The sequence below is a fragment of the Ammodytes marinus genome (genome assembly GCF_949987685.1).
Source record: "Ammodytes marinus genome assembly, chromosome: 9".
Lineage (NCBI taxonomy): Eukaryota > Metazoa > Chordata > Actinopteri > Uranoscopiformes > Ammodytidae > Ammodytes > Ammodytes marinus.
This window is the reverse complement of record NC_137213.1, coordinates 10,852,430-10,873,014: the sequence shown is the minus strand read 5'-3', so window position 1 is coordinate 10,873,014 and position 20,585 is coordinate 10,852,430. Positions and strand designations below refer to the sequence as shown.

The 20,585-nt window shown below is 40.3% G+C and overlaps 1 protein-coding gene across 1 annotated transcript in view; it reads left to right on the top strand.

Annotated features, from left to right (window-relative positions):
- The window catches only part of insra (insulin receptor a), a 58,244-nt gene extending 38,900 nt beyond the window's left edge, over nt 1-19,344 (top strand). The window contains exons 4-21 of the mRNA XM_080033895.1: nt 171-310; nt 861-1,005; nt 1,324-1,538; nt 2,850-2,976; nt 3,303-3,556; nt 7,876-8,043; nt 9,180-9,378; nt 10,052-10,344; nt 10,974-11,113; nt 11,721-11,880; nt 12,687-12,786; nt 12,878-12,945; nt 13,487-13,716; nt 14,638-14,748; nt 15,541-15,700; nt 16,677-16,806; nt 17,228-17,362; nt 17,752-19,344. Coding sequence (XP_079890021.1) covers nt 171-310; nt 861-1,005; nt 1,324-1,538; nt 2,850-2,976; nt 3,303-3,556; nt 7,876-8,043; nt 9,180-9,378; nt 10,052-10,344; nt 10,974-11,113; nt 11,721-11,880; nt 12,687-12,786; nt 12,878-12,945; nt 13,487-13,716; nt 14,638-14,748; nt 15,541-15,700; nt 16,677-16,806; nt 17,228-17,362; nt 17,752-18,109 — 3,133 coding nt within the window. The 3' untranslated portion in view covers nt 18,110-19,344. The remainder of the gene's footprint in view (nt 1-170; nt 311-860; nt 1,006-1,323; nt 1,539-2,849; nt 2,977-3,302; nt 3,557-7,875; nt 8,044-9,179; nt 9,379-10,051; nt 10,345-10,973; nt 11,114-11,720; nt 11,881-12,686; nt 12,787-12,877; nt 12,946-13,486; nt 13,717-14,637; nt 14,749-15,540; nt 15,701-16,676; nt 16,807-17,227; nt 17,363-17,751) is intronic.
- The last annotated feature ends 1,241 nt before the right edge of the window (nt 19,345-20,585 follow it).

Genomic DNA, 20,585 nt, shown 5'->3' with positions numbered 1-20,585 from the left:
GAAGCTGTTTACTGACAAATTGACGATATGTTGGTGGTGCGTTTCTAGTATTTAGGGTATGTTGAGCAGAATCCTGATGCCATGAATTTGTAGCATCAACACCCATTGTTATCATGCGCAGTTTTTCTTGATATATTTTTCTAACCATTTTTTTCCCCTTTTTTCTTCAGGCTGAACTGCACTCCCTGTGCAGGGCTTTGTCCCAAGGTCTGCATGGGTCTGAAAACTGTAGACTCTGTCACAGCTGCCCAGGCTCTGAGGGGCTGTACCGTGCTCAACGGGAGTCTGGTTATTAACCTGCGGGGAGGAAGTGAGTAACAGGGGATTTCTTTTTTTTCCTTTTTTCGGTTGAGTAAGATAACAGCATACAACAGATCAACAGACCAGAACAACAAAGAGAGGTTATACAAAAGCAAGGAATTGTTGTCAAAAGAACGTACAGTCGAACCAATGACAACATAGGTTAGAATGAAATAAGATGCAATTTAAAATGCAACAATTTAAATAACAAGACATAAATGTAAACAAAATAAAAAAGATAACTGCAAACATGCAAATGCAAACACATTTTAAGGGTTCGCCTCAGCTTGTGTTGAGATGATTACGATGAGTATTTGATTTTTTATTTGCTTTAAATAATGCAATAGTCAATCAAAGAGAAAATAGCTTATTTGTCTCCCTAAATAGGGTTTTTTATTATTCAGTTTTTTCATATAAAGAAATAAATGCACCTAAAGTAGGAAACGCAAACGGCAAAGAAACAGTTTGCTGTAGCTGTCTTGGAGCTTTTTGTACTGAGGCTGTTGCAGAATCCCTTCAAAGCTTGGGCTTTTTGTTTTGTTTTTGTTTTTCTTCTGTAGACAACATTGCAGCTGAACTGGAGGCCAGTCTGGGCCAGCTGGAGGAGATCACTGGCTACCTGACAGTGCGGCGTTCCTACGCCCTCGTATCCCTCTCGTTTTTCCGCAAACTCCGTGTTATTCGTGGAGAAGAACAGGAAATCGGGTGAGACTCAGACTTCTAAGCCCATCTCCTCGTGGCCATGTCAGTGCCGCCTCCTGTAATTATAAGTTAAAAGCGGAAGGACTGACCTTTTCAGAAATGTCTCTCTGTGGTAACTTGTTTTTGGCTAGACTGTCCTAAATCATATATGAGGTTTCATTCAAATGAGGTGGAAGACACTGGTAGAACAATGGCTTACATTAGAAATGGCAAAGGGGATATGATGCAATTTGCAGTCTAACAGCGCTGTAATACTTTTCTACTCAAATCGTCCAATTGTCAAATCTGCCATTAAAATGTTTGTTGTGGTTTCTTTTCCAGGAACTACTCGTTCTATGCCCTGGATAACCAGAATCTGAGGCAGCTCTGGGATTGGTCCAAACACAATCTGACCATCCTCCAGGGACGCATGTTTTTCCACTACAACTCCAAACTCTGCATGTCCGGGATCCGCACGATGGAGGTTGTGACGGGGACCAAACACCGGCAAGTCAAGAACGACATCGCCTCCAAGACCAACGGAGACCAGGCCTCATGTAAGAAACACCGCCTCTGAAGACATGACAGTGGCCGTTGTAGGAGTTTCTATGGCAACTAAAAAAAAGAATCGTCCCCGGTACCCAGGCGCAAACATATTCGTAGTTATTGTTATGATGGTCATTTCCTGTCCTTGTATGTTTGCAGATGTGTCCCTGCAGAAAGCTTTTACTGACACAGGAACAACAAACAGAGCAAAGCAGCAATAACACGCAGTGATACGAGTGTTCTTTCCATCCAAAACATGTTGATTTAAGTTAAGGGATTAGTTCATTGTACTTCTAGTATGTAGATGAAGACAGAGTAAATGTTTTTAGATGTGTTTTCCTTTAGTAGATTGTCATAAGATATGAAGATGGAAGGGAACGGTATGCTTCAGTTTCTGAGTGGGTTTCGGTCCAAAATGTGTCCGGTCTAATTTGGTTCCTGCCCCCACTGATTATGTTTACAACAAAATTGTCATATGAGAAAAAAAATTTTAAGCGAAAAGTGAAAATGACGTAAAAATACTTTCTTTTCAACCCTGGCTGCTCATTTAATCGATGGTGCATAATGCTGCTGCCAGTGTTTCAGCCCTGTTTTGCGCAGATTGCCTTATTTTTTCCTTTTTTTTTGTGAACAATTGTTTTTTATTTTAAATTCACAAAACAAAACATTGTAATAAACATTGTACCCCGTTTTCTTCCCTCCCTCCACCCCGTTTCCCTGCCTTCTTAATTTTTTTTTTTCTACGTTGGGTTTTGGTAGCTTTTTCTCTAATTGTTTTTACGTATTCGCTCAGTCCTCTACAACAAAAGCCCCAGGCCGGATTTGAAGGTCACATCAGCAATCTGGTATGTGCCTGAGCTAATTGAGTCACCCAGATGCACAAAGCCGGGCTAATCTGGGGGCTAATAAGGTTTTTGTCGAGTTAAAGGGGTCATAGAGAATTCAAATACGGGGGCACCGCTGTACTTAAGGGATAATACCGTGAATTGTAACTTTCCCCTGTTTGAGATGTGGAAAGATCCTTTTCTTCATCTCCCCCTCCCATTTTTCCTATTATCGCTTTATTTTCTGTAAGAATGGCACAAAAAATGACCCTAAACAAAAACGTCAACAATATGAAGTAGGTTTGGCCAGTAATATGGTTATACCGTATCCTGATCAACTTAAAGTAATTGATTAGGTGAAAGTTGGTGAATGCTCTTTGACATCTGAAGGTTTTTATACTCCCTCTAAAAGATATTGAAAAACGTTCAAAAATGTTCACAAAACTTTAAAATGTTGCTATTGTTTATTGCTTTTGATGGATTCGTGTCTCTTCCCAGGTGAGAACCATGAGTTGAAGTTCACCACGGTCCGAACCATGAGCGATAAAATAATGGTGAAGTGGGAAGCATTCTGGCCTCCAGACTTCAGAGACTTGCTGGGCTTCATGGTTTTCTACAAAGAAGCGTAAGTAAATCTTTCAGCCTTGGATGTCTGACTCAGGCAATTATATTTTTTCAGCTGCTTAAAGTTTAGGGCTGAATAGAAACTTATACATCAGTTAGATCTAGTAGATAGTGGTAATGTGATTCATTCAATTAATATAAAAGTAATGCTAGCGGTTTTCCCTCACCCACACATGGAAAAAGCAGTTCGGGCAGATAAATACAATGATAGATTTCAAAACACCAAACTGAAACTCAATAACCTTCTCAAGTTGAAACACAATTTAGGGGCCAACATAAAACAAAATTGTCTTTGGTGTGTTGCTATTGTTTTCTCTCCCAAAATAGACCTTTTCAGAACGTAACCGAGTTTGACGGGCAGGACGCCTGCGGCTCCAACAGCTGGGTGATCGCTGACGTGGACCCTCCGCGGCGAGCCACTGAGGGGGACAAAGAGCAGTCTGAACCGGGTCACCTCATCCTGCCTCTCAAGCCCTGGACACAGTATGCCATCATGGTGAAAACACAGCTGTCAGCCTCCGACGAACACCAGGTCCACGGAGCCAAGAGCAAGATCATCTATGTTCGCACCAACGCCAGCAGTAAGACTGAATTTACATTTGTGTTTATCTACTGGTTCCTCAGAGAAAAGTATCCCCTTGGCGTAGTTCAAATTAGGGGTGCACCGATCGCTATTTTCTCGGCCGGTCCCGATTGCCGATTTTTTGTTAAGAGTCTAACCTGCCGATTCCAATTTATTTTTCCCCCTAAAAATTATCATTCACACATAACAATTCTTAGAACTTTCCTTACATTAATTGAAAACCAAACTTTTAAACATTTAACTATATTTTAAAACAAATTAGTGTTCAGTATTAGTATTTGTACAACTTTTTCAAATGCAACAGGTGAGGTAGTCTGAAATAAAAGATTACCAAGGCAGAATGCAGGGCAAACCCACGAAATTGCTGTCATCCAGGGTCTAATCATATTTCGAGCGTTGTCTAGCAACACCTTATGGTGATGATATTTCAAGTGTCATATTAAATTGGTTGACCCAAATGTTCTCTGAATATTGCCTTTATCGTTACTTTAAAGCTTTATTCATACTTAGAAGTAATGCAAATTGCAAGCTTTCTGTCCTCTTCTTTCCCTGCCAAGCTGCAGATGTAGGAAATACTCAGTTTGCATTAGCAGTAACTTAACACTGTGCGTTTCTTCATGTAGAAAGCCAGTACCAGGAATAACAGAGGTGGCAGGAGTTTTTTTAGACGGGTTTATCTGTAAATTTTGACTTTTGTCTTGATTTTTCAATTATTCAAAAATGTTGGGTTTGTAAAAAACATAAAAAACACAAGGTAGGCCCTCATATCAAAGCCTTACTGGTTAATAAAACTTCAGGTGTTAGAAGTTCAAAGTTACGGGTCGTTAAGTTCCCATTTCCTTTCTTCTTCAAGATTTCATCTATTTTTAGGCCTGTCTAGTATCCACATTTCTTATGGTGTTACTATCATTGACTAGTGGCATCAGTGTTGTGTGTGTGTCGGTCTGGCGGCTGCCAATATGTCCTTGGCACAAGAACAGGGAAGAGGAAGACAGATGGGCCGATTGGCCTGTGGGGGCCTCCTAACGACAGGGCTCTCCCTCGTGCAAGGTGTCTGCATCAGTCTGTCACGCAGCAATCATAATCTCTTCCCCCGCACTAAATTGTTCTCTGCCACCCACGGTGCAGTTTGGGTCTGTGACAGTCACGATGTCCTGTATAACCAGCTTCCTTTTACACAATGTGTTCATTTCCTTCCCAATAAAGCGCATCAAACATGACATGCCTCGCTCACACTGAATGGGCTTCCAGCAGAGATGCATCAGCCAGTCAGCCGGCCCTGTCAAAGGAGTCTTGTTTTCTATCCGTCTGGCAACTGCTCCAAGTTCCTGCTCTTTGACAGTCTAAGCAGCCGCCGTCGTCAGAAACGCAAAGCTGTCATTATTAATAAGCTGTTTGCTGATGAAACTTAGTCTGACAATGCGGTCGGACCAGTGTCTTTCATTCTCGTAAAAACAGGGACAAAATAATCCCACGGTGAAAACGAAGCTAGAATCTGTGTCTCCTTCAGTCTGGGTTCAGTCTGACATTCACACGCACCTCTCCTCTCCTCCCATCTTGTCTCCTCATCACACACACCTTTTTTTATGAAGTATAAATATCAACACGTTAAACCTTTCATTATTTTTTGTCGCTGTATTGTCCTACTTCACCTGAGGTAAAGACAAGTGCCTGTTATTTTGCCTCCCACTCTAAATATCTAATCTATACACTCAAAAAATGACTCACCAGATGTTCAGATATACGGCGATGCCAGTCAGTGTTCACACCACACATCGCTGGTAACCTCTTTATGTACTTGCAGCTCAGAAGACTCACTTTATCAGCTCACCAGAAGTAGATGCTAATCAAAGATCACTAAACAGGTTAAGATGCATAACAGGAAGGAATCTGTCCTGAAACAATGATAATGTAGCCACCAAAGACATTTTCATCTGCGTTTAATTCTCACCAACAACAAGCACTTGTCCCCATCGTGCTTTTGCAAATCGCACACTGACTCATGTTTATTATGACTCTTGCGTTGGTGCTGTTATATCAGTTTTCACTAAGAAGGATTGAACCAAGAATAGGAAAAAATGCATTGCCATGCAGTATGTTTTGCAACTTGGAAATGTACTAAGGCAGGGCTGTACGCTTATTTTTTTAGGTGGTAGCACTGGTGCTAGCAAGCCAAAAATATCAGTAGCACAAAAATAAATTTGGTAGCACAGAAAGTATGTTCGAAAACTTGCATAACCTTAACCCTTGCATTTCGCTCTAATTACCTTTGAGGCTGTCATCTTGGTCTAATTTGAGATTCACAATTAATATTATATCCTAGTGTGTGCAGTAATAATTGTAGAAAAATTAATAGGGTTGCACTGATTGCAATTTAGACAAAAGAATCTAACCTGCCAATTGCAATTTTTTGCTGATTCAGAATTATTTCTCCCCATAAGAATATAAAAATAATATCTGTATCTATATATTTTTTTGTATATATAATTATTATATTAATAATAATAACAAAAATAGAAAATGTCCTTCTGTTAATTAAAACCAAACTTTAAAACATTAAACATAGCTTGTTAAATGAATAAGTATACATATTGGTAAAATTTAGGATAAATTAAATTGGTTGTTGTGAATGTGCTGAGAGTAGTTCTTCAGTGGCTTATTTCAAACTCTCTGCAGCTGAATGAGTTGCCTTTGTAGCTAGAGCACTGCAAGCTGAAGCGCTAACTTCCTGTTTTACCGGCTTCAGAATAAAAGTCAACTCATGTTTGGCTAGTAACAGGCTTTTAATGTGAAGGCGCACAGGAAATGTTCTGCTTGCACACGCGCTAACTTAACTGCGGTAATGTAAAGAGCCGTCTCCTTCCGGTTATATCGCCGCACAAGCACAGATCCAGAGCGCACATCTTTCACCAGCCAAAGACTACATTTACCCGCATTTGGAGATAGTTATTGAAGAGCCCTCTAAGCAGTGTTGTGCATCTGCTCATTAGCACTAGTGCGAGTGGACTTGTATTCATCATCGCACGTGATCAATTCCAGTAGCAAATGCGATCAGAACTGTCGCACTGTACAGCCCTGCATGAATTAATATGCAGATTTCGCTCATGCATCACACAGAACTTGGTATGCAGGGTTATTACTCTAAACTCCAACCAAAAACAAAAAAATATACATGTTAAATAAACCTGTCGACGAGTATCAACTGATATAAAAAAATAAAAAAAAACGTTTTGAAATCCTGAACCTGAAATAAAGCAACCTTGAAAATATACAAAACCCGACACCTGCCAAAACTAGAACTGAAACTGAACGTCTAAACCACAGATTAACACTGAAACTAACTAAATCTGCCAAAGCCACTCTGGAAACCGCGATACAGACCAATGAGAAGGCAAAAGCTGTGAGAACTAGAGGCGCGAGTAGATAACACATGCAATTAGTTTTAAAAATTGCTCCAAAATATCTTCCAAATACAAAACAAGACTTGTTCTGTTGCTGCCTAGTCTGCAAATGGTACACATTATTTTTTTTGGTCTTCATAAACTTGTGAATTTCTCATTTAGAAATTACTCAAATGTGCAAGTATCGACTCAAGAGTGTTAAGATCACAGGTTTCACTTAAACAAGGGAAAGACAAATATCAAGTTGTGTAACAACTAAACTAAAAACTAAACTGCAAATACTCAGAGCAGGCAGCTGTTGGTCACAGAGCAACGCCCTGCCAGTAACCGTGTTTCATTATTTGTTCTGTGACACAAAATGCAAATTAGATTGAAACAGCACTTCTCCTCTGCTATCTCTGATAAATCCCAATGAGTCATCTGTAGAAATGTGCTAATCATGACGCCTTTGTTTAAAATGAAGGATTTCATTTTTTATTTCATTAGATATTGTCACAAAGTTATAATAAACCGGATAAACATGCACTGCGTTATCATGATCAATAAAAGTACATTGTTTATTCTTAATTGATTACAAAGACATTAAGCCTATGGTTTGATAAACCGGCAATATATTTTTTTTAAACATGGACGAAGACATTTCATTATTCAGGCAGCAGTTCAAAGTGTTATTGAAAACATCTGCCCCACTTGCATATGTCATGTATATTTATTTTTCTTGAGTTGGTTAATGTCACATGACCACATACAGATCCATTGCCAGTTTATAAGTAAAACCTCGATAAAATTAATGCAGCCTTATACAACAATCCAGCCGTAAATCCTTCTTTCATGAAAATAATAATATGTTGTGTTTTATTACGATTTTGAAGAGGTGTTTTTGTTATTAAGCCGTATATCTGTGATGTCTCCCCAGAACCTTCAGTCCCACTGGACCCCATTTCCTCGTCCAACTCGTCCTCCCAGATCATCCTCAAGTGGAGACCTCCGAATGACCCCAACGGAAACATCACTCACTACCTGGTCTTCTGCCAGCGCCAGAAGGAAGCCAGCGAGCTCTACAAGTTTGACTACTGTCAGAAGGGTGAGCCACATTGTTTTGTGTGGTTGTCATATTGCTTGGTGTGCTGTGTTTGTGGTTATGCGTGTGTCTGTGTGTGTGCGAGCGGGATGGAGAAAGACATTTCTTTGGTCTCTCCATTAGCAGAAGAGTTCTTTTCACTCAAAGGCTCAAAAGCTTCAAAGTGTAGCACCAGTCTGCTCCCATAAATCTCTCTTATGTGTTTCTCCTTGATCTCCTTCTTTAAACTTTTTATTTTCCAAATATAGATACAGTATATCAATGCACACAATGTACTAAACAACAAAAACAATTTTAAGGCCCCTTCTCTTCTCTAATTAAGTACTGTACATAGAATGTTCATAAAACATTATTAAGTCTGAAATAACTCTTAAAAGTCATAATTTTTAGGATCAGGATTACATAAATGTTTAGTTAGCTTTAAAAGGCCAAACTGAATTTCTTCTACCCACTAAGTGGCATGTCATTTTTTAATTAAATGAAAACATTATTAATATTTCCAAAACTGGGGTAGGAAAAAAATCCACATGACATCTGCAGTGTGTCTAAGGCACAGTGTCCATGGTGTCTGTATTTTGGACAGGAAAGTGCAACAGAAAAGTATTATATCCGTTGGTTTTATGTGTATGTGCATTTGAAGCACAGTGACCCCTTTGTGAATTGAACCGTCATCGCTAAAAGGGACAATCCTCATGTTGACCCACTGGACAAAAAAACAATCAAGTTCTTATAAAAGAAAATCTTTAGTTTTTGGGTATTATGTTAAACCTGGCCCTTAAACAGTCAGTATTTTCCTCTCACTCCAGCTCGGGTTCAGACAAAGTTCAGACAAATGTATCTTGGTGGAATTATTCCTGTCACAGTCGCACCAAAGTCGATTGCTTTCCTCTTTCAAAACTCCCCTCATACTCCCACACATCCAGAGAGATGGCAGTATGCCGGGAGGGCGTGTCACCGGGCATTCATCTCCACCAGATATAGTGTGATGACCTGGGGACTGCAATGACAGACATGCCCCCAAGGACTATGGGTGGGAGGGTGTGAACGGGGATATTTTTGCATTATGTGTGTCGCACCTGTCTTCACATTCTGTCTGATTGTATGTTTTTTTTTTGCTGTTTTTCTTTCGACTTTACTAGGGATGAAGTTGCCGTCGCGGGTTCCTACTCAGGTGGACAGTGACGAGGAGCAGAAGTGGAACCAGACAGAGGACCACGGCCAGGGGACGCGGTGCTGCGCCTGCCCCAAAACTGACAAGGAGCTCAAGAAGGAGAAAGAGGATTCAGAGTACCGCAAAACCTTTGAGAATTATCTCCACAACGAAGTCTTTGAGATCAAGTAAGACAACAGAGTTGTCTTTTTCAATATTGAATGGAAAAATAAATGTTTTTTTATATTCATTATTCATGAACGTTGTCCTGAAGAGAATTGTTCTGTAAGGTTTGAGTCGAGTTGGACCAGATCAGAGAGGCTTTTCATGTCTTTGTTTTCATATTTTCAAACTCAACCTCTAGTTCAACATAAGTTCTACTACATTTTATTTAAATGCAACTAGAGTACTTAGGCATTCAGCTAAAACCATTCAGAGCCATACACATTTCAGTTGCATTAAGGACAAATAGAAGAAACGTAAAAATATATTTAAAGATACATTCTACCACTGACCTATTTTACAGTTAACTAAATTAAGAATGGGTCCCTGAATAAGAACTGGGTTATGCTTGCTCTCATAAGAAGGTGTGGGGATAAATATGGCCACACATTTTTAGATACTGTCACCTTGAAAGCATTCAAAGTGTTGCACTGTGTTATACACGCTAATGTGACAGAAATAATGTAACAAATGAAAAAATAGCAAGGGAGAAGGTCAAACCCGGGCTCCTTCATCGCCCACGCACAGTGTGAAGGCGCCGGAATTACGTATTATCTTTATTTTTATTTTTTTACAATTTGTTTCTTCTATGTATCTTATGCATTATATAAACCTCTTTTGAAATGTGCCTTTGTCTAGACGCACAAGACAGCGGCGCTCTGTGATGGGCATAGCCAACCGAACGCACCCCTTCCTCACCACGGCCCCCAGCATGCCCCAGGGCACAGGCGCCCCCGGGGAGGACGAAGAAGACGAGGACAACTTTGAAAGCACCAAGATAGTGGTCACCGTGCACGCAGCAGAGTCCACTGTCATCTCCAGCCTCAGACACTTCACCAGCTACCAGATCGAGATCCACGCCTGCAACCACCCCACCGACCCGGGCCGCTGCGGCATGGCCGCGTACGTCAGCGCCCGCACCATGCCGGAAGGTGAGAAGGCCCTGATAGCTCTTCTATTGTTTCTCTTTGGCATATTTCAGGGTTCCTACACAGTATGGAAAAGTATCACATTTAATTAGAGTAATTTCCAGGTCTCAATAAGTATGAAAAAAAGGAAACGTGTGTATGGAAACAAAATTGTGTTTCTAAACTGTTATATAAAAAATCAAAATTTAAAACCAGATATCTAACACTATACATGGTCAGATGATTTGCAACTAAACAGGCTGGCTGAAGGATGGATTCGGGTTACCATAGAGATGACTGAAGCATACATTTCAGGCGTTGCGAGACTCATTAACTTCTGTCGGGAAAGGTGTGGAAATACAAATGAACCTTTTAGTTTTCACTTGCGTTTGCGCTGAGAAATAAGTTAGATTTAAAAACTATTTATTGTAATAATATAAGCATCTTACTATGTGTATTCCTGATGTCAAATATGGACTGAAAAAAATCTATAGAGAAGTCTGGAAATTTGAGTCTGGAAAAGTATGGGATTTTAGAAATGGAAAATATGTAGGAACTGTGATATTTGCATTTGTTTTGACAGAGAGGAGATAAAGAGATTTAACAAATAGAAATCGGATTTGTATAAACCACATGACTTTGCTTTACCACAGACAAAGCTGATGACATCGGGGGTCCCATTGGTTACGAGGTGACAGAGAACTCAGTGCACATCTCGTGGCAGGAGCCGGTTTCCCCTAATGGCATGATAATCCTCTATGAGGTCAACTACAAGAGACTAGGGGACACAGAGGTGAAGAAACACATCTTTTATACCTTTTTAGTGCTGTAGTTGTTGTTGTTACTTGAATGGTTGGTTTACGGAGTACATGAGTTCACTGTAAGTTCACCACCACACATAACACACACAGACTGATTTGTACTCCTGAAAGAACTTTTTTTATTTCCCCCTTTTCATTAAACACAGCAGCTCGGGCCGTGAATGAAAGACAATTTTACTGAGCTTTAAATTCAATTTCTCCATCTTAAAAGGAGACATGCCGCACAGACATATAAATACAAAGTAATACCTGGTACTTGACTAATGGGATTTGGTTATCAAACTTAATGGAGATGTAATTTCAGCGTTGCACAATGTTTTAGTTGCTATGGAAAACGAAACGTCTGGCTGACGCTACAGACAATGAAGACAACTTGATGCTTCCACAGTGGATGCATTAAAAAACACAACACAAAAAAACAGGTTCTAACACAACAGATGAAAAAAAATTTAAAAAAGATTTTAAATTGTTAAATGTGAATTTAAAGTAAGAAATCATGGAGCAGCTTTTGCCATAGGAAGTTGTTTGTTGTTTGTTATCCACCACCTGAACATCCTCTGCATTTGTTTTTCACTACAGGAGCATCAATACTGCGTGTCGAGGAACATGTACAAAGTGACCCGTGGCTGCAAGCTGAAAGTGATGCATCCTGGGAACTACACCGTGAGGATCCGCGCCACCTCGCTGGCCGGGAACGGATCCTGGACCGAGCCCACGTTCTTTTATGTCCAGGACGCAAGTAAGTCTCTGTTTGCCAAGAAGAAACCAGGCCATATCCCAAATCAACACAGCATACTATTTCCATACAAAAATATCAACCCAATTGACCATTTTATTCTAACAGGAAATGGTGCTACTGCAAATTAAACATCGCTAATAGACGTCTAAACGTTTTCCCTTATATTTAATATTTCTTAATCTAGAGTTTCAACTCCGCGCACAATTCTTTTGCAAGCTTTGAGTAGCTCCTAAATGTCCATTTGGTTGGTAAAAATGGTGTGCGTCAATGATAATAATTAGTATGCAAAATGCGTGGTTTAGTGGTTTGAGGACACTTCACTTTCAATTATTTTCCTGAAACTCGAAACGTGCTCAGAATCAGAACGTGAGACTCAATCTTAGTTCAGTAGGAGAATTAATGAATTAATAAGAAAAACAGCGTCAATAATGTTTATTGTGTGTCCACTCAAGTGTATTGATGACTACACCCTTAATGTAGTTGTAAATGTGCTACTATTTAAAATTTTGTAATATCTTGTGTCTTATCTATGTAGTGATCCAAGTGCTGTCAAACATCCAGCAGAGAAATTATGTAAATGATTGTAAAAGCAGAATATTATGCATGAAAAACATGCAGGCGCCTCGTACGACTCGGCCCTCTTGACCATTATACCACAAGACTGAAGAGCTGCTACTTGAAGCTAATTATGTCCACGGAGCAGCATATTGATCCTAGCTGCAGTGTAATGTGTGGGCTTCATAAGAGCTTGTTTTTGTTCTTTCAACTGAATTGTGACTCACCGTCTGCGTGTCTGTATTCAACAGGCGATCCTCTCCACATAGTCAAGATCGTCATCGGACCGGTCATCTGCATCATCCTGCTGCTGATTGTGGGCATGGGCGGACTCTTCATGTTCAAGAAGAAGTACGCCTTTATCACTTTCCTTTTCAATGCTGTCACTCATTTCAGATTTTGTCAGTGTTTTTAATAAATGTTTTTTTTCTTTTTTTTATAGTCAAACTCAAGGGCCAAGTGGTCCCATCTACGCCTCTTCAAACCCAGAGTACCTGAGTGCTATGGACGGTAAGTAAAGGATCTATAGTTGTGATAAGCAGTAACCTATTTTCTGAAGACTCTTCTATTTTTCTTGGGAGAGCTTTTATTATTTGACATAAGTGTAAGTATAAGTGTACATAATAAAGTCTGATTGGATTTCCACAAATAAACATTTGGCACTTGGAGGAAAAACTTAGCTTGTTTGCTCATTCACTTAGTTGAAATGCTCTAAGGGAAGAAGGATAAACACCAAAATCCCCTTCCAGCTGCATCGTGTAAAACTAACAAGGTTTCTTTCAGAATTTAAAGGCATACTAAGCGATTGTAATCCAGAATTTGTATGTCAAATATTGCTGTGGTTAGTATACACATAAAAAACGTTCGCAAAAAGTATGCTGGAGATCACTTGGTACACCTTTTTAATTCAGGTGAAAAAATAAGACCAATCCTGGAAAGATGCTGGAGAAAAGGGGAGAAATCTGACCTCATTCACTAACCTGCTGTCTTGTGCGTATGTGTGTGTGAACTCGGTCGTTATAAAACTGCTTGTGTTATGTTGTTCTTGCAGTGTACGAGGAGGACGAGTGGGAGGTGGGCAGAGACAAGATCCAAATCTTGAGGGAACTGGGTCAGGGCTCCTTTGGCATGGTCTACGAGGGCATCGCCAAGGACATCATCAAGGGCGAGGGCGACTCACACGTGGCGGTGAAGACGGTCAACGAATCGGCCAGTCTGAGGGAGAGAATCGAGTTCCTGAACGAAGCCTCCGTCATGAAGGCCTTCACCTGCCACCATGTGGTAAGGACAGACGACACCTTATGGAAAACCCCAAGCTTGTCTTGCACATAAACACATGGCATTTTGCTATTAGTTAGTAAAAGTGCAAGGTAGGGTGTGAATCGCTGAACACCCACCGGTATGTTTTTAATAGTTTCGACACAGTGCTGATTTAGAATAGTAAGCACTTAACGTCCCCATCACGTGAAAATAGCAGACCTCTCCTACATATAGCTGTGAAAAGGGCAGCAGTATCACCTTGCCCTGACTGGACCAGTTGTCATGACACATAATAAAATCAAGACTTTTAGAATTGGGCGCTATCCAATTTTTGATTCCTTTAAACCTTCCCCAAATTCTCCCCCGGAACGACGTATCCTCGGGTAATAAACTTCAACTGTAGCCTTTTCGTTTTAAGTTCTCGCCTTACATACATTTTGCAGAATTACATTGAACTAATGACGAAGAAGTTACCTACAACACCAAATTTAATTTTTTACCTAACAGCTCTTGAACACATCACAATGTAACTCAACACAACCTACATTCCAACTAAGTGAACGAAACATACAAAATCACTGCATGTCATTTACTTGTAGATTATTTGAGGCTTCATTCATATATATGCAATGCAGCAGACACAGCAGTTGCATTATTTGGGGAACCGACTTGTTTGGGTTGGCCATCTTCTCTTTCTAATTATCCCTTCTGAGAATAGGATGTCACGTGACGCATAGCGAGTATGATCCTCTTTTATATACAGTCTATGGTATGAGCGCGTCTAAATAGCAAGTCCTTTTTTGACGGGTTCTTTATTTGATAAAATTGCCTCCATCATTTACAGGAGTTCTGTCATCACTTTTATACAGTATTACAGTATTACCACCAACCACACTGACTATAATTACATTTAAAAACAAAAACATTGTTCTTGTGTCCCAGGTGCGTCTTCTGGGCGTTGTGTCTAAAGGCCAGCCCACACTGGTTGTGATGGAGCTGATGACCCACGGAGACCTGAAGAGCTTCCTGCGCTCTCTGAGACCTGACGCTGAGGTAATGAGATTGTAGCACTTGCCCCTGAATGAATTATGCTCATATTTGTTTTGGGTTGGGTGTAACTGTTAGTTTGGTCTACTTGCAGAAATACTACTATACCAATATATCTTCTGCCATGTACTTCTTCTTTTCACTTCTGCATTTTATGTAGAAAAAAATGGTAGAACAGTAGTACGTAGTTGTATTTCTCTTATCAGTATGCAAATTTCTGATGCATGGGAAATAGATTTTACAATAGAATAAGCTTACTCTACATGTGAAAGCCCAGTGGTTCCCCAACTTGTGTCTGGGACGCAGGCTCAGCACAGATGTACAAATACCACAACCACAAAAAACTATTTAAATTCATCCATTTTAAAGGTTATCTGTCAGTGTCAGTTAACACAATAAGGAATCGTTGAGTGACTTCTGTTTTTTTTCTCTCCTCAGCCAGTTTGTTGTAGAATCTAAACTAAATCATATTTGCCAAATGTAATTGAATTAGACAATGGGCTGTGCGGCCCGATATTGATCTATTCATGTGGTTTCAGACACACAATAATTCACACTAAGTACATCTTTTAGCCAATTAACCACTGTGCAAATTCAATTCCATATTGATATGTTTGCAAATTGCTTGTAGTGTGGCATCTTCTGACGTGTGTGTATAGATGGCAGTTGGTCTAGAGCAAGAGGAGGAATGCTTGAGTTCTTGGATGTTGACAGAGAACATTAAAGGTCAGCGCTGAAGTCAGCTGAAAACATGGCAGAGCAATTTAAATTGAAAAGAATCCGTCTTATGTCCCTCAGAACAACCCCGGGCGTCCACCTCCCACTCTGAAGGAGATGATCCAAATGGCGGGTGAGATCGCAGACGGCATGGCTTACCTTAACGCCAAGAAGTTTGTCCACAGAGACCTGGCAGCCAGAAATTGCATGGTAGCTCACGATCTCACCGTCAAAATAGGAGGTAAGTGTAACGGGCATGAAAGGGCTTTTGTTGGTCGGCATGTGCGGCAATTATTTGCTACTCAGGAAATGTTTAATAATAATAAGAACTTTTTAATTATAAAATGACATGGATTAAAAGCTTTATGTTTGTTTTTATCGTATTTCAGTAGATGCTTGATCTAAAAGTTTTTAATAAAATTTAAATAAGAACAGATGAATAAAATCAGCCTATGCAAAATAATAAATCTGACTTTGGTTACCCCTAGTGGTAGTGTTTAAAGACACTGTGGCAAACACCATTGCATGCTGGTACATACAGTACATTGATGTGAGAGTAGATTGGATTTGAAATGAGTGCCCACATGGGAAGCATTTTTAAGCCAAGGTTGATTTCATTTTGTTAGTAGTTTTTATATTTTTGCTGTAATCTTGTCCTGTGTTCAATACTGGGTGAGGCAAGATGGAAGAGTAATCAATTTTGACTGTCAGGAAAATGCTGATGTATTTGTAAATAAGATTGGCATTGTGGAGAAATGTGTTTTCGCTGCATCAATGATTGACAACCTAATTTGGGCTGTTTATTTCACTAGACATGTTGCAGGCTGTGTGTACTGAATACATAAGTTATGATCCTATCTATGCAGCCCCTCAGCGGCTTTGAGTGTAGATGTAGCTGCCATTTTTAACCATATATTTATTCTGCATTTCTAATCAAACATTACATAACTCCACAAAACGCAGACAAGGACTAACCTCTAAAACAGCATTCAAGTCAAATAAGATGTGTTTACTACTCACCGTCTTCAACATGAAACAGTTGTTGTGTGCGGTGCTTCACGAGGTAAAAAAGATAACCCAACACATTACATACTGAATAAAAAAAAGATTACTAGATGTAATTCAAAAGCAGATGAAGCACAAGTGTGTTTTTTTTACTAACTTGGGCAATGTAATTAAATTTTTTTTACATTTGAAAATCTTATTTTTCTTCCCAGACTTTGGTATGACCAGAGACATCTACGAGACGGACTACTACAGGAAGGGAGGGAAGGGCCTGCTGCCAGTCCGGTGGATGGCACCGGAGTCTCTGAAGGACGGAGTGTTCACAGCTAATTCAGACTGCTGGTCAGTGACGGCTCTGGTTTAAGCTCCGTGTGTGTTTGAGTCGGTGGCATAACTTTGTGTCGCGCAGTATCTTAACCAGGAGGACAAACTGGAGTAGCTTTAAAACATGGATGTTAATAAATAAGGGTTCGTAGAGGGCAATAAATAATACAAGTATCATCTTACATACAACAAACACATCTTCCTAAAGCTAATTATTTCCATTAAATTTGTCTCTACAGAAAAACAAAGGTCACAAAACCAGACCAGGCAAACAAACAAACAGTAAACACAGTATAAATATTAAAATATGAGATCATCCTGCTTTGTTTACCAGCAGCAGCCTTCTTTGCCCTTGGCCTACTTATTCACTTACTCTGACTGGTGTCTTAATTGTTCTGTCCTCATTCTAACTGTTGTCTCCCTTCCGCTTGTTTGCCAGGTCCTTTGGGGTTGTGCTGTGGGAGGTCAGCACGCTGGCAGAGCAGCCGTATCAGGGCCTGTCCAACGAGCAGGTCCTCAAGTTTGTCATGGACGGAGGCTTCCTGGACCGGCCGGACAACTGTGCCGACAGAATGTGAGTACAAGAGTTAGCTATGAACTGAAACATAAGAGATGTAAGGCAGGAGGCTTTAAAACCACAAATGTAAAAATATAATGTTTATAATTGATGAATTATTAAAGGCATAATTGTAAGCATAAATAGCAACAGACCTCTGGTTCCTGCTCCTCAAATGTGAAGATTTCCTGTATTCACACGATTAGTCCAAAGGAATATAGTGTATGCCAGCCTTCATCCTTTTAAGTTTAATTTAATAAAGTATTCTTAACCAAAACAGAGGTACAACTCTGTAAAATTATTAACGAGAAATAAGCATGTTATGAAAGAAAGAAGTAACTATGGCGAACGAAACACTTAGCTATCATGATCAGATTCTAACTGCTCCCTGTATCCTCCCTCTCTAGACACAACCTGATGTCCATGTGCTGGCAGTACAACCCCAAGATGCGTCCCCACTTCCAGGAGATCATTGAGATGCTGCGCGAGGACCTGCATCCGTCCTTCCAGGAGATGTCCTTCTTCTACAGTGAGGAGAACAAGCCGCCCGAGACCGAGGACTTTGACCTGGACATGGACAACATGGAGAGCATCCCTCTAGACCCGTCGTCCTACAGCCAGAGGGAGCAGTGTTCGGACAGGGACGAGGCCTCTTCCATGGGCCTGAGGGGCAGTTACGAGGAGCATCACATCCCCTTCACACACATGAACGGGGGAAAGACCAACGGACGAATACTGGCCCTACCGCGGTCCAGTCCCTCCTAACATACTGTACACACAGACACCGCCCATCCCCCCTTCTCCGCAAACATGTCGATGCTATAGATTTAAATATATTTTTGTTTTTTCGTTGTCATTTTTATATATAGATCACACACTTGTATCACTCTCTCTACAGAAGCCCATTCAGTGCATATCTCAGGACCTTATTTTTCTTCATCAATACGCCACCACAAGCACACACACTACAGCAAAGTCCACACACGGATGCCAGAAGACACTTTTTTGTATTTAAGGATGTACACCTCCCATGTCTCTCTTGATTGTAGTTTATATACTGTATATATATATTGCCAAGTTTGTGCTCTAGACTGGGTGGATTATTGAATTCAACTGTGAAACAAACTCTTGACAAACAAGAAGGCTGCTAAACCCACTGTCCCCTCCCGCCCGAGTCCAGACTGTGTCCCCTCTACCCTCTAATTCACCCAAAAGGAGTTTGTCCATGGGTTGCTACATTTTGGGGGAAAAAAAAGAAAAGAAAAAAAAAAGTGCCATTCTATTTTTTTTGTCTGTGGCCTACACATCAGATGTCATGGAACTGTGTCTGAATATTTGTGGACGCAGGTGGATGACGAACTGAAAATGAAAATAACTTTGGAAAATTCTCTGTTGGACGGTCAAAGACAATTGATCCTTGAACAAAACTCTTATCCACTGGAGAAGCTGGTTGAAGTGGCTTACCTCCTCACACTCTGCAGTATTCCAAAATGGCACACAGGACTTTTGTCGGGTTATATTTTTTAAATTTATTTACGTGTCTCTCTTTTATTTTTATTTTCCTTTTTTTTTTGAGTTTTCACATTTACAGCTGAAGGATATTTAAACTGTTTTAAAAAAAACATGTTGGTGAACGAGTTCCTCAGATTGACCAATAGCTGCTTCTTTTGGTATATTTTAGTGGGTATAGAAGATTAAAAAAAATATATATATTATAAATATATTGTTGATGTTTTTGTACATAGTTGATATGTTGTCATTCTTGAGGTATTTCTGGTCGTAGAAAATGTTTTTACATGTTTAGTCTATTATGTTCTTTTTTTCTAATCCAGAAATCCATACTAATTAGCTTCTCTCTTTTTTTGGACTCATGATCAACAAACAGGTCTTTTTGCAATGCGATGCCTGTGAGGAGTGTTTGGCGTCTTCAGCTTAAGATGTCTGCCCATCATATCAAGATCAAAATAAAAAATAGTGCTGTAAATAATGCAGCAAAGGTGCATTCGTGAAGAGGCTCTGGCAGCGTTTGTGTTATTTTTCCATTCTCTCTATCCCATGTGTGTCTCCAGACACTCAGTGCGTTTACATGCAGACTCATAATCGGGTAAATAAACGACTTCAACAGGACTTGTAAAATGCATGTAAACCCCTTTATCCGATCTACTTCGCACACAAATCGGCACATTAACGGACAAGCAAAGTCGGATAAGAACACCTAGATAACTCGTTCATAGTCGGCATTCTCTCTGCATCGGATATCGGAGTTCTCGTTCTGCGCTTGCTCGAGAATCCCTGCGGAGGATTTCACAAGGAAGTGGAAGGAGCATAGATAGTAAATAATAAGGAGATGACAAAAAATAGAAGGGTTATTGCTGGAAGGGAACCTGACGTGGCTCTATAACCACTTGTTGAAAGGGCTACAGCGCCACCTAACATAGTGGAGACAGCCATGCATCGGACATTTATCCAATTCCTGAAAGGCCATGTATACTCAGACAAGTGACACGGTCTGTTCGAGTGTCTAGTTCGGTATATGTCTTAATTGGATGCACCGAAATGAAAATTCTTGGCCGAAACCGAATACCGAAAGAGGCTTTTGCAGTTTTGTTTATTATTTAGTCAATTATTTCAACATTGCATACATGAACTCAAACATAGCCTACAACTAAAAACCAACCCTAAATAAACAGTAAAACCTTCAAATCTAAGAGTAAAATTGATATTTTACTAGGAATTAATTTGTGAACCACTCACTGATTTTTACCTTGACTTATATGAGGATGGATCTACAAAAAGATCGACTTATTGCCTTTTTTAATTTTTTGCAGTGCCGTGCAGGTTGAGTTGCTCTAAAAAAACTGCACCACAGCTCCCACCATAATGTTCAGACTTCAGAATTTGCATCAAAGCCCTTATCATAACAATGAGAGGCTTTAAACGATGTCCATGCTTAGGAGGTTATTGTAACTTTTTCGTCTGTAGACTGAAACTAACGGGGAGGCGGCTCGCTGGACTTAAGCTGGGAACACACCGCACTGGCCGCGCGGCGAGATTACATACAAAGTCAATGTACTAGCGCGTGGCCGCGCGTCCACCCAATAATCGGCGTCCAGCGGCCGGCGGCGGGGGCTTGCGCGGCGCGTGGCCGCGCCTCATGAGAGGCGCGTGAATCGGGAGCGCGGCCATTAGCGGCGCATAGAAATTGTGTCATCGAAGGAGCGTGAATCGAAGGCTTGTGCGG